The 15,012-nt window shown below is 43.4% G+C and overlaps 1 protein-coding gene and 1 gene segment (V, D, J or C); one reads left to right on the top strand and one right to left on the bottom strand.

Moving 5' to 3' along the window:
- Window positions 1-15,012, top strand: part of LOC308550065 (immunoglobulin lambda variable 1-40-like) — a 429,946-nt gene that overhangs the window by 288,818 nt on the left and 126,116 nt on the right.
- On the bottom strand, window positions 2,168-14,428 carry LOC308550064 (zinc finger protein 280A-like). Of its 3 annotated transcripts, none has more exons than XM_081123424.1 (2): window positions 14,361-14,428; window positions 2,168-3,763 (listed from the first exon to the last, which is right to left on the bottom strand). In XM_081123424.1, the coding sequence occupies exon 2, from the start codon at window positions 3,731-3,733 to the stop codon at window positions 2,240-2,242; it is 1,494 nt and encodes a 497-aa protein (XP_080979550.1). In that variant the 5' UTR covers window positions 3,734-3,763; window positions 14,361-14,428; the 3' UTR covers window positions 2,168-2,239. The 3 variants fall into 3 exon arrangements, 2 of the variants coding, with proteins under 2 accessions (XP_080979550.1, XP_080979549.1); XM_081123423.1 differs by lacking the exon at window positions 14,361-14,428 and adding an exon at window positions 8,342-8,426; XR_013997832.1 differs by lacking the exon at window positions 2,168-3,763 and adding an exon at window positions 3,781-3,857 and having other exon boundaries at window positions 14,361-14,423.

Here is a 15,012-nt window from a genome sequence, read left to right as displayed (position 1 = left end):
TGTTCCTTGATCAATTTCTCATGTTGTTGCATTATGGTCAGATACAGTATAAATATTATTGATCCTTTGTATTGGAAGATTTCTGTTTAGTAATATATACCATAAAAATGTAGATGTAGATATAAAAATATTTGCAATGTTTAAAATGTATATATGTGAAATGACTCATTTAGGCCTCAAAATTACTCCAGTATCCTTCAGTAAGTTACAATGAAATAAGCTCCAGACTTTATTCAAATTTCACTAGTTTTTCCACTAATTGTCCTTTTTTCTGTTCCAGATTCCCATACAGGGTTCCAGTGATTTTTGCTACAGCGTCTCCTTAACCTGTTCTAGAAAGTTTCTTAAACTTTCTTTGTTCTACATGACCTTGATGGGTTTAAAGAGTCCTTAAAGGTCAGGTTTAGAATTCTACCACAGAGGTGATATATACTTCTCGTAACTTCCCATCAGAGATACCTGCCACCAGTATTACTTAGCACTAGTTTCTCCACTATAAAGTTACTTTTTTTCACTTTCCGTATATCATTCTTTGAAAGCAAGTGACTAAATCCAGCCTACACTCAGGATGGGGCATGGAGTCTCATTAAGGGGAGAGTATCTATAAGACACGCAATTATTGAATGTACACAGAGCAAATATAAAACATTTCCATCAGTGCAAATGCTTTTATGGACAGCACTGATTTAAATCATTATTTTCCCAATTTTTCTTTTTAAATATATACATTTTGTATGTCAAAGAAACTCAAAAAAGATTCTGGAGGCTTTGCTAGAAATAAGTGATAAAGATTTATTCAGAAGTCTGACAGTTTGCAAACTGGAAACAGAGCTAGTCAAAAACCCAGAAGTGTCCCAAAGAAGAAAGAAAAGTTAAGGGCCATTATAGTAAAAAGTACATTCTTTTTTAATTGATTTCAGAGAGAGGAAGGGGGAGAGAGAGAGATAGAAACATCAATGATGAGTCATTGATCGGCTCCCTCCTGCACACCACCTTCTGGGGATGGAGCCCGCAACCCGGGCATGTGCACTAACCAGGAATTGAACCTCAATCTCCTGAATCATAGGTCAATGTTCAACCGCTGAACCACACCGGCCGGGCTAAAAAGTACATTTTTTAGCATAATCAGTCCACTCTTAGGCCTAGAATTGGTCCAGGATGGGTAGCAGTGGTCTGGATAATGGATGTCAGGTAGATGCCGAGTGGTCTGGGTATGTGAGTCTTTCAGGAGCTAATCAGAGCATTATCTGGGGGTCTGGTATATCTCCAGCTGTTGACACACAATGAACTTTTATGTATATACAGGCATTTACTGGGGGCTGGAAAGTTCAAAAGTTTACGTTCCCAGGCTAGTTAGAATAAGAATAAAATCTCTCCTCATTTCTCAGCTTTCATGTTTATAATTTTAGCAGCTTAAAGTGACTTCATTTTATATTTTCCTCAAAATCTTTCCTCAGAAACTTGAATTCTGTGAAAGTTCAGGGACGGCACTTTTGCACTTAGGCTTCTGGCTTCCCTCACCCTAGTCCCAGCCCTGTTTAGAATTATATTGCTTAATTTCCAAACATTTAGGATTTTCTCAATTATCTTTTGATTATTGATTAGTAGCTCAATTCCTCTGCTGTCAGTGGGTAGCTACAAAAATCCTTACAGCTAACATCATAATTAATGATGTATTTATTGTACATGAGTTTGAGACCAAAACAGGAATGACCACTATAACTATTTCAATTCAACAAAGCACCTAGAACATGCCTCAGTCGATCAAATGACTCTCTCTCATCATTGATATTTCTATCTCTCTCTTCCTCTCCCCTCCTCTCTCTGAAATCATTAACGATATATAAAACTGCCATTTTCATTCAAGGAGATTCTTCAGAGCAGTGAAAAAGAATATGCTACTATTACACACAGCAAAAATGCATCTGACTTATTTAGGTCCAAAAAGTGGTTACTTTGGGGAAAGGGTTGGCTGGCAAGGGGCATTAAGAAATCTTCTGAGCTACTTGACAGTAGGCAGCTGAAGAATTGTCACACCTGACAGCTGTTGACACTGCTTGCTGGCACCTACAGCCATGATGTACAGATGCCCTCATCTCAACCTGTCTTTCATAATTCCTGGAGGTGGGTAGAACATAATTTTTAGCCAGAACCCTAACTGCAGAGACATCTGGAATATTGTTCTAAATAGCCACATGTCTCTTGGTTTTTACAGGTTACAATCTAGGGTTAGTGTTGCTCATCGTAATGGATGCTGCACCTCTTGAGATCCGGATTGAACTAAAATTTGAGTAATATCTCCTGTTTCAGGAGATAAGCCTTCCAATTGCTCTGGCTTTTTAAATGTTTGATGATTCTTGGTTTGGTGCTTTATTTTCTCCTTCAGAGTCAAAAACTGTAGCCGACACTTGGAACACCAGAAGACTCGCTTTTTCCAGTGCCCCCAAAAATGATTCATGTAGGTTGCTGCCACTTTGAAGATTTTAAGACAAAACGGACAAAGCAAATTCTTAGTGTTTTCATGGCATGTTCTGAAATGTGTTTCCACGTCAGCAAAGGCCGATGATCTGTAATTGCAAACCTGGCACACATAGGGCATTTCTCCAGGCTTATGGTTGTCCTTCATATGCTGTAAGAGAACCTGATCCGTTTCAAATGACAATTCACAAATTTTACAGACAGCAGAGGGCTCCTGGGCAATGTGCACACTTTCAATGTGATGCTGCATCTGGAAGGGAGTGAGAAACTGCCGGTGGCAGTGCTGGCAGGTGGTATGGATTTCCCAGCTGTCACCCCTTTGCTTCTCAAGTTCCAAATGATGCTTCATGTGACTCATGAACTTGACATTTTTTAGAACTTTCAAGCAGCGGAGGCATTTAAAGGCTGTGTGAGTCTTCTGTTCTGGCTGCCCATCTCCTTGATGCTGTCCGTAGTAAAAGTCATGAAGTAAAATGATCAGTTTTCCTTTCTTGGCATCGACAGTCTTGTTTTGAGTTGCTAGACTCGAAAAGTCTGTTTTTTCCAGCCTTTCCAAACTATTTGCTTCGTCTGGATCCATAAGATTGAAATGTGCCTTGTCATTTGCATCAGCCCAGGAAAATGGTTCTCCATTCTGATCAGGGCTTAATGGAAAGGGGACACCTTCTGAGGTGGTATTTGTGTTCATCGTAGAAGAGATACCTGAAGGAGCCACAGCTGAAGAATGTCCCTCTGGGATTCCATCACTGAGTTTAGGTCTTTGAGAATTTCTGCTATTTATATCCAGAATGGAAAGTCGCTTTGAATCACGAAGACCTTCATCCTTGCCTGCTGCAGAAAGTATATGTCCAAGTAGACAATGAGACCGTGGAGAGAGCAAATCGGAGGAACTGCCAGGCACAACTTGTAAGGAGCTGGATTTATAATTAGGTTTAGAGGAAGGCTTAAACATACTAGGACTATCTGTTGCTCTCCTTCCAGACTGAGAAACTGGTGAGATGGCCTCTGCTTTTGATGTGGGGGTCACGTGATCAGCAGGGTGTAACGTGCAAGCAGGATCTTGACTCAAGCGTCCTTTCTTTCTTTTTGGATATGAGTCTGAAGTCACTCTGTTCAAAATGTTTGAAATGACTGGCTTTGGTTTGGAAATCGCTCTGACAAAGAGAATTTCATCCTGTTTACTTACTTTGTCCACTCCAACGAAGGTCAGCTCAGTGTTTGCATCGCCCTTGCCCCTGTGCTTGGATTCTCCCATGCTCTCCAGCGGTCCTGGCACTTGAATTTCCTAGTACAACAAGAAGAGAGCTACCATTTCACAACTGCTTTAGGCTCAAGTGGTCCCTTCAGCTTCTAGGGCTTTTCTTTTTGTTAATGGCCACCTAAGTGCAACCAGATATCATCAGTCATTATTTCAAAAGACAAAATCATTGCCTTATTCAATCTTCCACTGAAACACTGAGATAACTATTAACATTTTTATTTTACATGTAAGGAAACAGGCTCAAAGCATTTAAGTGACACAATAATTCTCCAGCCCCGCCAGGTCCTACAATTGCAAACTGCTCAACATGCCCTCCTTTCAGGGCCATGAGTAGGGTGAGGCACTAGAGCACCAGATTTAAAGGCAAGATCTAAGGAGGTGCAGGTTCCACATCTCAGAGTTCCTGCTTCCTTCATTTTTGCACCCTGGATGTCTCAGTAGCCTCCTCCTACTCCAAGATGTACCCTCAGGGGTAGCTAAAATTTCCAACCAATCTTAAAACTCAGCTCTAGATAGCCCCCTAAAACATCTGCTCCCCTGCAGCACTCCTTTTCTCAGTAAGCCTTTCCGGATGTTCAGTTCACAATCTCTAGAGACATTCTTTGCCAGTCTTTCCCTCACACCCTAAAACCAACCAATTAGCAAACCCTGTCTTCTCCCTCTTCTAAAGGTATCCAGAACCTGACCACTCTCTACTACTTCCACTGTCACCTCCCCGACTGAAGGCGCCATGTTCTCTCCCTGGACCACTGAAGGAGTTTCCAGCCTTATACCACTTTTGTCCTATAACCCCATGGCCACTCCAATACTACCGTTAGAATATGTAGGAGGGCCCTGGCTGGTGTGGCTCAGTTGGTTGAGCATAGTCCTGTGCACTGAAAGGTCACCAGTTCCATTCCCAGTTAGGGCACATGCCCAGGTTGCATGCATCAATGTTTCTCTCCGCCCCCCCCCCCTAAAATCAATAAAAACATATTTCTTTAAAAATGTAGGAGGGCTGGCATGCACGCTTCTGCTTAGAGATCTCCAACGGCTTCTCATCTTACTCAGAAGAAATGGCAATGAACATAAAATGCCCCTAAGAGGTCTAGGCCATCTGCCTGTGCCCACTAGTCTTCATCTGTTCTGACCCTCTATCCCTCACCTCCAGCCACCCTGAGCTCCATGAGTCTGGAAGGCACCAGATCCTGTACTTTCTCAGGTTCTGGTGCCTTCTTTTGTTGCCATGGATGCTCTGTCCTTAGATATCCCATCCCAGCTCTTGACCTGTTTCAGGTCCACACGACAGCTTCTCAACAAGGCTTCCCTGCTATTACAGTCGCAACCTCTTCCCAGCTCACAAGCCTATTCTCCCAGCTAATGTAAGAAACATTCAAACCTCTGAAGAATTTTTGTGAATCTGTTTGAGCGAAAATGTCAACAATTGCCAGGAAGTAAAATCTCAACAGATTGAAATAATGCTCCAGAGAATGGCAGTTTTACATCTTGCTTTATAGATTACAATCAAAGGAGAACTTGAAGTGGGTTACAGGAAATCCACTGGTGATCGATAGGAGGCGGGAGAAAGCAAAGGGGAAGGGGGCAAGTATGGGATTGGATAAAAAGCAAAATGACAGACATAGGTGGGTACAGGACAGTTAACAAGATAACAACAACAAGGAGAGGATTCCCAGTCTCAGCCTCGGTGCTTTGAGGGCCCAGAAAAAGGGGAAATCACTTTGTTTTGCAAATCACTTTGTTTGTGTTAATTGGGTATGCTATCTCAGATGCAAAAGAAAACCTACAGCTTTAGTTAAGGTGAAAATTAACCTTTGTTAGGGAAAATACTGCCTTAGGGTGTGGCTACCAACCGTAAACTGCTTATGTTTTAAAAGTTTTAATTTCAGATCATCCTATGTGGTTATGTTAGGTCTCTGAGTTTGCAAGGCCACCATGCAGGCCTGCCCTGAGCTTTTCAGGTTTAGTATGTGGCCCCTTTTCGTCCATACCCCCAACACTATCTTTTGTCTCAAAAATTAACCCTTGCCTAATACACAACATAGAAAAAATATCTTGCTTTATTTCTCTCTCCACCTACTAGACTGTAGGCTACTTGAGGGCAGGGACTTGTCTTGTTTACTGTTGTACCCTCAGCTTCTAGAGCAGTGATTTTCAACCTTTTTCATCTTACGGCACACATAAACTAATTACTAAAATTCTGCAGCACACCAAAAAATATATTACATTTTTTGCAGATCTGACAAAAAAATAGGTATAATTGTTATTCATTCATACTGGATAGCTACTGTGTTGGCTGTTGTCATTTTTTTAAATTTGACAATCTAAGGGAAAAGAGGTCAGTGCCCCTAAGTAGTCAGGTATTGCATGTTTTAAAAATTCTTACAGCACACCAGATGAAAATCGCTGTTCTAGATCAATGTTATAAAAAAACCCACAAAAAACAAATGAATACTCTTGATATCCTTACCCTGTCATAGAGGAGAAAATACATGAATTTAACAACTTTAATAAAATCAAAATGGAAATGATTTAACACTATTATGCAAGCAAATATATGTGGGGGTGTGTGTGTGTGATGACAAACGTTTTGTAAAGATGGATGTGCTGACACCATCTATGCCATTAACACACTTCACTGATTCTAAGGACATGCTAACGTTTACATTTACCATTTCTGAAATCAGACTGCATCTCCATCAGTAGCATATCCTAGTTTGTTTGGCAGCATTTTTTTTATTTGATGGTGATCAGAAATCATGTATCTTATGTGAAAATTAATCAAGAGAAATCTTCTTTAAAATGGAGTCAGGAAGCCCTGAAGAGGGAGCTCTCAAGCAAACACTGTCTCGGTCCCTCACTTTACAATTCTGGGCAGGAAGTGACCCACTAACTACTCCAGCAGGAGGAAGATCTTCTCCTAAACTAGCAACAAGCCCAGCCAATGGGGAAATGCCACAACACAGGCAATGAGAAATCATTACAACCCCCAACTCCTCCAATGGGTTTTTAATCACCACCCCTCCAACTACCCCCTTGTCCTTTACAAAGTAATGTTTCTCTCCTTTGTTTGCAAACTTGCCTTTGGCTTTGCCTTAGCTTGTTTGTCCTGAATTGCAATTCTTTACAATTCAATAAGCCCATGTGGCTTGGAAAATAACTTTGTTTTATTTTTAAGGTTAACAACAGTTGATGGCATGTTAGGTTTAATGAAAAAATTTTTATTTCTTTTCGTAAGCTGATTGAGGCCCACTAAATTTATTTCACAGTTCACAAGTAAATTCTGGCATTTTGGCAAATGGATTAAGACAGGGATTGGGAAATTGGTCCAACCCCTATTTTGGCCTAGCCAGCAATTTAAGAATGCTTTTTATAGTTTTAGGATGGGGATTTTAGTTGGTGGTGTTTTGTTAATCCTCACCTGAGGGTATTTTCTCTTTGATTACAGGTAGAGTGGAAGGGAGGGAGAAAGAGAAACATCTATGTGAGAGAGATGGATGCACCCCAACCAAGGCCAGGGCCCAAACCTGCAACACAGGAATGTGCCCTTGACCAGGAATCAAACCCGTGACCCTTCAGGCTGATGCTCTAACCACTGAGCCACACCAGCCAGGGCTTAGGGTGTTGTTTTAATTTTTAAAAGCATGTTTACCCTGTCAGCATGGCTCAGCGGTTGAGCATCCCATCCACCTATGATCCAGGAGATTATGGTTCGATTCTCGATCAGGGCACATGCCCAGGTAGCAGGTTCCATCTTCAGTAGGGGGCGTACAAGAGGCAGCCAATCAATGTCTCTCATCACTGATATTTCTCTCTCCCTCTCCCTTCCTCCCTCTGAAGTCAATAAAGATATTGATAAAATAAATAAATAAAAGCATATTTAATTTTTAAAAGTTTTAAATTTTTTGGCTAAAATATCCAAAGGAATATTTTGTGACACATGAAAATTCTGTGACAACCCTGGCCAGGTAGCTCAGTTGGTTAGAGTGCCACCCCAATATGCCAAGGTTTCTAGTTCTATTCCCGGTCAAGGCACATATAGGAATCAACCAATGGCTGAGGAACAAAATAGATGCAGAGACAAAGCAGCATGGAATAGACTGAGGGATCTCAGAGGGAAGGCAGAGGTGGGGGAGTAGGTGTCGGGAGGTTAATCAAAGAACTTATACGCATAAATGCTTAAACTGTGGACACAGTTAATAGTATGGGGAAGGCCTGGGGGTGGGGTGGAGGAGATCAATGGAGGGGAGAAAGGGGACATCTGTAATACTTTCAACAATAAAGATAAATTTTTAAAAAAAAAGAATCAACCAATGAATGTGTAAATAAATGGAACAAAGAATTGATGCTATCTCTCAAATCAATAAACAAAATTTAATAAAGAAAATTAAATGACAAAATTTGATTGGAACACAGCTATGATCATTTGTTCAAGGCTGTTGTCCACAGCTGCTTTCACATTACTATGGCCAAGTCAAGCCATTGCAACAGAGACCACATAGCCCATAATGCCCACAATATTTACTACCTAGCCTTTTACAGAGAAAATTTTGGGGCCCATGGTTTAAGAAAACAAAATGGAAGATACCAAATTTCCTAGCTCACCGGTTCCTGAAGTTATGTATCCAGATGATTCTGTGTGACTCAATATTTCCCACTCTGAGCCACAAGGAAGGGCGAAGCTGGAGTGTCCTTGTCTACACGTCTGGAAAAAACTTCTCTAAAGTCCAGCACTACTTCCTATGTCTGCGGAATTCTCATCTTGCTCTCCAGAAGCCTAAATGAGGCTTGATCAGAAGATCTTACTCCTTTTAAAACCCATTATAATCCAATCTATCACATCCAAATGGGAGTGCAATCAAGTTCCTGAACAAGCTGATCCTGATTGGATTTTTGGCTCTTGTCTAGAAAGATTGCTGAAACCTTCCATTCAAATTGCCAGTCAAAGGAAAGAATGTGGGTGGGGTTTCAGGGCCCTGCTTTCCTGATTGAATCACGTGGTGGGAGTTAAGACACTGGGAAACCAGGAGGGGAACTCCTTTGATTCTACATCACAAGTAAACCACCCTGCCACTTCACAATCTCTTATGCATGGACCCTTGAAATGCTTTTCTCGCAATCCTGTTGGCTTGAGAGTTACTCTCTCTGTAGTCACCATGCGGGCCTAGCAGCCTCAAGGACTCCAAGTGTGGGCTCCATGCGTGAGCCTGGGTACAGTAATGCAGCACTGGCTGGAGTGCAGCCAGGAACAGGGACTAAGCTAGCCAGCCGATGGCGACAGAGACTGAACTGGACTAAGCACTGGCGTGGACTAAACCAATAGCACATTTCTGGGTCGTGGTAAATTGACCAATTGCTCCTACTTCTTGGCTTGATGAAGACAAAGCTGAAATTCTTCCACAATGGGACAGAGCTGAACCCGGGGCAGTCCTTTGTGTGTGTTCTAGCTTCAATAAATCTAACCACCATTCCTCATCCTCCCTGAAAGAATGGTCCCTGAAATGCTTTTCTCCCCACACCTCAAGGATCCCCTTTCCACTGGCAACTGTATGTCTATGAAAACAACAGGAAAAGGCAAAGTTAATAATCAGAGCAATTTATAAAGCAGTTTCTGAGTCTGTAACGCTGTCAGTCGAGAAGATTTCTACTTGTTAGGCTGAAAGCTTCTTTTGCTGAATCAAAGGCAGGCAGCGAATTAGACTGTCCTGGTCTGCAGTTAAAGGTCCCTGTGATGTTTTCAGGTGCTCAGGTAAATCCTCTGTGTAGCTTACACAGCATCAGTCACTGAGATTGTTTAAGCATGAACAGTTATAGCAATTTTTGTAAAGTTTGTATAATGTCCTCTAGCTGCTGTCTCTAATTGCAAAGCTCAGAAAAAAGTTTCAGTTCTCAGTAATTCCAAGTCAAAGGATGAGAGAAAAATGAAACATTAGTTCAGAGGGTTGTGACGAAATATTTAAGAAAACTAGAACAATGCAGGATCCAGTCTGATTTAAAGGTGAAAACTAAAGGCAACTTACTAGAATCTAAATCCATAACTAAATATAGGTCGTAGTTTATCTTTCTAAAATTGCCTTCATTTTTATTAAAGGTAGCCAAATTAAAACTAATTTATTTACGGCATAGTTCTAGTTTAATGAATTTGGCCTGGTTATTTGCATAAACACAACAAGAATAGCAATTTATCATACAGGCTCTTTCAAATCTGCTTTACTGGAATTTCATAAGGAATCTCCAGGTTGAAATATAATTAGCCTCTCAAGGCTAAGAAGCCAAGCCACACAGCTACCATCAGGCTTTGCCTGCAATACCTACAGATTTGGGTGAATTCTTCAGGTTCTTGAGGTCCCCAAAATGTCTTGTGGAAAGCAACCTTTGTTTATTACCTGAAAAGAATACTGTGAACCATTTAAGTAAAGTACAAGGATATTTTTCCAGTGGGCTTTTATTGGCTTCCAAAATCAATTTTAATTCCTTAAAGCTTTCAGATGATATCAGAGTCTATGTATGTCTCTCAAACACAACATTCCAGCCAAAGCCTTGACTAATAAAACCAGTGCCCAATTGTGTCCTGTTACAAAGAGAACATATTCTTACTGAATTTATGCCAACAAACGTATTGTCATGAAAATAATGATACTCACTCAATAAAAGTTTCTAAATTCTGGAGGGATCGAATGTTTCAGTGCTGCTTACAATGTTGTAATTTACCAGTTGCTCTTCTAGTTTGCCCTTTACTCATTCAGATAACAGACTTTCAAACAAGCCACTGTCTTTTTAATTTCCTCAAAAATGTATCACTTCCATACCTTGTAACTTCTACTACCAAAAAACATAATTTCTTTCCAACTTAATTAGACTTAACTCTTAGAAACTTTAATATCTAGTGACAACTAAAAAGTAAATAACTAGCATTCTTTAGATTGGCAAGTTATGAGTATGTTGCATAACTTTTTGAAACATAGGCTTTCATTGGCAAATATACTCACGAATTTTTTAAGAACCATATATTTTTAATAAAGTACAAGACATTTATTAACAGATCCAAATTTATCTTTTAGCCTTTCTGTATAAGAAACCAAAAGTAGTTAAACGTAGATTAATCTACTGATGTTTTAGGAACAGCAGGTACTAGGGGAGCTTTTAAAAAGTAGTGGTGTCCTGGTTGAGTTGCTTGATTCTCCGCTAAAACAACAGAATCAGTATCTCCGGAGGGTGGGGCCCAGGAGTCTGTGTTATTAAAGTTCCCAGATATTTCTAATAAACAACTAAGAGGAAAACCCCTATTCCAGTTGGTGATGGCCCCTGCTCAGCATTTACCAGGTAAAGTTCCCTGTGTGAATGAAGCCCTCACCAACGCTCCTTGTTATGGCTTTAACTGCATCCCTCAAAATGTATATGTTGAAGTTCTAACCCCCCAGTTCCTCAGAATGTAATCATATTTGGAGGTAAGACCTTTAAAGAGGTGGTTAAGTTTAAACTAAAACGAGGTAATCTGACTGGTATCCTTATAAAAGGAAATTTGGACATACAAAGAGATACCAGGGGTGCTTAAGCATAGAGAAAAAAACCATGTGAAGACACACTGAGAATGCAGCCATCTGCAAGTCAAGGAGAGAGCCCTCAGAAGAGACAAAACCTACTAGCATCCTGGTCTCAGACTGCCAGCCTCCAGAACTGTGAGAAAATCAATTTCTTTTGTTTAAGCGACTCTGTCTATGGTATTTTGTCATGCCAGCCCTAGCAAACGAACACTACCTTGAAAAAGAGCCAGTGGAGAGGTCTCATCTCAGGGACAGGTTGGGGCTGTTGTTAGGTAAAAATAAAAGGCCAAAGTGAAAGGCAACGAGCATTTATTTGAGATTTTAAAAAAGCAAAGCTATTTGGGGCATACAGATTCAGGCAGAAGCCCAAATAGTATTTAATTAGGAGATACAGGCAATAGGGTATTTATGAAAAGGGGAAGGGGAACAATTACATCAATAGAAGGAAGGCATTTCTATTGGTGCAGAAAACATAATATAGTGTCACTAATTCTAAACAATATTTTTAATTGTCAGTTCAGTAGTCATTAGTCCGGTTGTTATAATACTTGCTTTCTTGTTATCCTGCAAAGAGTTCTTTGGGACACGATGTTGCCCCAGGGTTATTTTGTCCAGTTTTGACATTCTAGAGGTTTGAGGCATAAGATGTGTAAGGCACTTCCTCTCGGATGGCAGCTCTGACTAAATTTTAAAGTGGCTCTGTTTACATGATTTTTTTATACTACACAGGTGATAGCTGAGCTCCCAGGTGGCTCTTGGCCACAAACAAATGCCCATCCACCCTGATTTTTCAGGAAGCAGCCTGCTCCTCCCTTGTACTGTTTCCTGAGACCAATTCAACTCTCTTTCTGGACCCAACTCCTTTCCTTTTCTCTCCTAGGCTGTGAAGGACAGAACCCTGAGGACAGAGTTTTATTTTCATATCATCCCAGATGTGAAGGAAAATATCTGTGCTCTTTTCATCTACTATAGCTAAAAAAGGGAAGAAAAACAAACTATAGCCATATAGCAGTATGGTCTGAGAGCTAATTACCTGACATGCCAAAAAACCTTAAAATGTTCAGTTATGAAGACACAGAGGGCACAAGTTCAACATGCTTGCAGACGCTGGGAAGGTCCTCTGCAGATGTTAAGAAGGTTCCCACAGAGAAGGACAAGATGCCGTCTGCAGACTGAGCTGAGAGAAGAAAAGCTTGGAAGGAATTTGGGACTGTGGCCAGGAAAAAAATCTGAGTAGAGGAGAGTTAGAAAGGAGGCGTATGTTATTTCTCAGTTTTCTCTGTCTCCAGAAGCCTCCACAAAATGAGCCTTGGGCATGGGAATTCTCTGGAGTCAGGGAGAGTATGTCTGGTTCTGACTTATTTCAAAGCCTGCCACCATAGGGGCTGCTTCTCACCAGCCAACATCAAAATGCTTCTGGACAGCATGCTGGGCTCAGGAAATTGCCTGTTCCCACCTTCCCTCCCATGGGCCATCCCATGCTCAAAGGGGCCCACGGATGCAGCTCCTTGACCTCAACATCATTTCTGAGACCCAAGGTCATGACCATGAGGGTGATATGTTGTCAGTCTGATTATCCACCCACAGGGCTGGGCACCTCAGACAGTCTAAGGACGTTGTACAGGACTGAGGAGTTGGTGCCGCCTTACACGCAGAACAAAGCTACATGAAAAGTGGATTCTGCCCTGGCTCGTGTTGCTCAGTGGTTAGAGCATCAGCCCATGCACCAGAAGGGTCTGGGGTCCTATTCCCATCAAGGGTGCATATCTGGATTGCAGGTTCAATCCTCAACCCGGCTGGGGGGCGGGGGGCGGTGTGCTGGCAGTAACCCTATCGATGTGTCTCAGACACATCCATGTTACTCTCTCTCCCTCCCTCCCTCCCTCCCACTCTCAAAAAAAAAACAAAAAACAATGGAAAAAGCATCCTCTGGTGAGGATTAACAAAATAGGGAGCGGGGAGGGAGGGAGGGAGGGAGGGAGGGAGGGAGGGAGGAAGGAAGGAAGGAAGGAAGGAAGGAAGGAAGGAAGGAAGGAAGGAAGGAAGGAAGGAGGGAAGGAAGGAGGGAAGGAAGGAGGGAAGGAAGGAGGGAAGGAAGGAAGGTGGATTCTCTGATGAGGCCCAGGGGGCCACACCTGTTCAGGAGGGCATTCATCAGTCCAGCCTTTGTCCCTTCATCTATTTCCAGGGGCGATCTAGGCTCTTCCATTGTTCTCAGGAACTTTTTCCTCTCCCCCTCGCCCTGGGACCGCTTTGTCAGGAGAGATTTGGGCTTCCCTCGTCAGCCAGTGGCAGTGCCTTTAGCTTCCTGCTGCTTCTGCTCTCAGCTTTGATCACCGGGGCAGGAACTCACAAAGGAATGATTTCCCAGCCTAAATGCTAGCGTGGGCAGAGAGGGGCTAAAATGCAAGGAAACAAGACACACTAAAAGCTTCAACAACTGATAAGACTTACATGGCCTATGTCGCAAAGCAGGGAGATGTTAATTTCCAGGACAGTCCTAAGGGACGAATGATGGCAGCTGCTCATTTAGCCCCGGCTCCTTCGGACACAAGAAAGGGGCCCCTCACTCAGGGCGCAGGGAGGTTTGATGTCAATCAGATTTCATCTCTGTGCGGATCCCGTTTGGCCCTTTTAAGGGGACTGACTGCGTGGGAGCATTTCTCTCTTCCTCGTCTAAGGCTTTGGAAGAACTGAGCCAGGGGGAAATTAAGCAGGTGGAGTAATGGATCTCCACATAGGGCTCCGATGAGGAAACTGTGGATCCAACTTGTCCGAGGAAGATAGTTCAAAGAGCCTGTGGACTAGGGTAACGCGATGTAGGCGCTCAGGGCCCTGCGTGTGAGGAGCACGCACAGGTCTGATGGGCACCCACCCACGCAGGCCTTGCACTTCGCCTGCGAAGCCCACTCGGGCACTTTGGAGAGACCCACTTCGGAGAGACCCACGGTGCTGACAACCCGCATGTCTGCAGTTTCCCACGACACACACTCGGGGACCCACGAACCTGCTCCAACTTTCTTGGGATTGGAAGGAGATTTCTTGAAGAAAACACTCAACAAACGAGGGTTCGAACTTACGCTTTCCACACACCGCGCTCCTCGCAGCGCGCTCCTCGCCACGTGGTCCCCCGCGGGAGGGAGAGAGGCGGAAGCCGCCTCCGAGGCTTCCGGGGTTCCCCCGGAAACAGCAGGCCCTGACCCATCCTGCCTTCTGGTTCCTTCTCGCGAGACCCTGAGATCATGCACGGGGCCGCCCAGGGAGCCCAGAAGGGGCTTGTTTTAACTGGCTGGGAGAGGAGGGGGGCAGAGATGGCACCGGTGGCCATGCCCAACGGGCTGTGCAAGGGGTGTCAGGGAGGTTGGGGGTGTTGTTTGGGGATCTGGGTGGATGGGGGGATGGGGTGGGATGGTGTAGGGTGGGGATGGCGTGTGGTGGGGATGAGGAGGGGGGTGGGGATGGGGGTGAGGTGGGGAGGGGATGGGGTTGGGAGAAGAGGGAGGCCCGGAGCATCCCTACTCCCAACTTACCCGGCCCCTCCACCCCGGGTCTGTGTTTCGGACCCTTCCCTCTGCCCCTTTCCTTCTGCGGGGTGTGGGGAGCCAGAGTCACCTCCTGGGTTCCCTGAGCGAGCCCCCCCGCCCGTCTAGGAAAGATGTCCCTGCTCTTGGCTAGGCCAATGTCCTTGCTCCCTGGAGCGGACCATCGTCGTAACCCCTGGGGCAGAGGGGA

The sequence above is a fragment of the Miniopterus schreibersii genome (assembly GCF_964146895.1).
Source record: "Miniopterus schreibersii genome assembly, chromosome: 20".
In the NCBI taxonomy this organism is placed as follows: Eukaryota; Metazoa; Chordata; class Mammalia; order Chiroptera; family Miniopteridae; genus Miniopterus; species Miniopterus schreibersii.
Note: the sequence above shows the minus strand (reverse complement) of the source record. Positions and strands in the feature narration are given on the sequence as shown.

What these genes read in the sequence shown, in the direction of transcription:
- LOC308550064 (XM_081123424.1), bottom strand. Translation starts at nt 3,733, where the DNA reads ATGGGAGAATCCAAGCACAGGGGCAAGGGCGATGCAAACACTGAGCTG.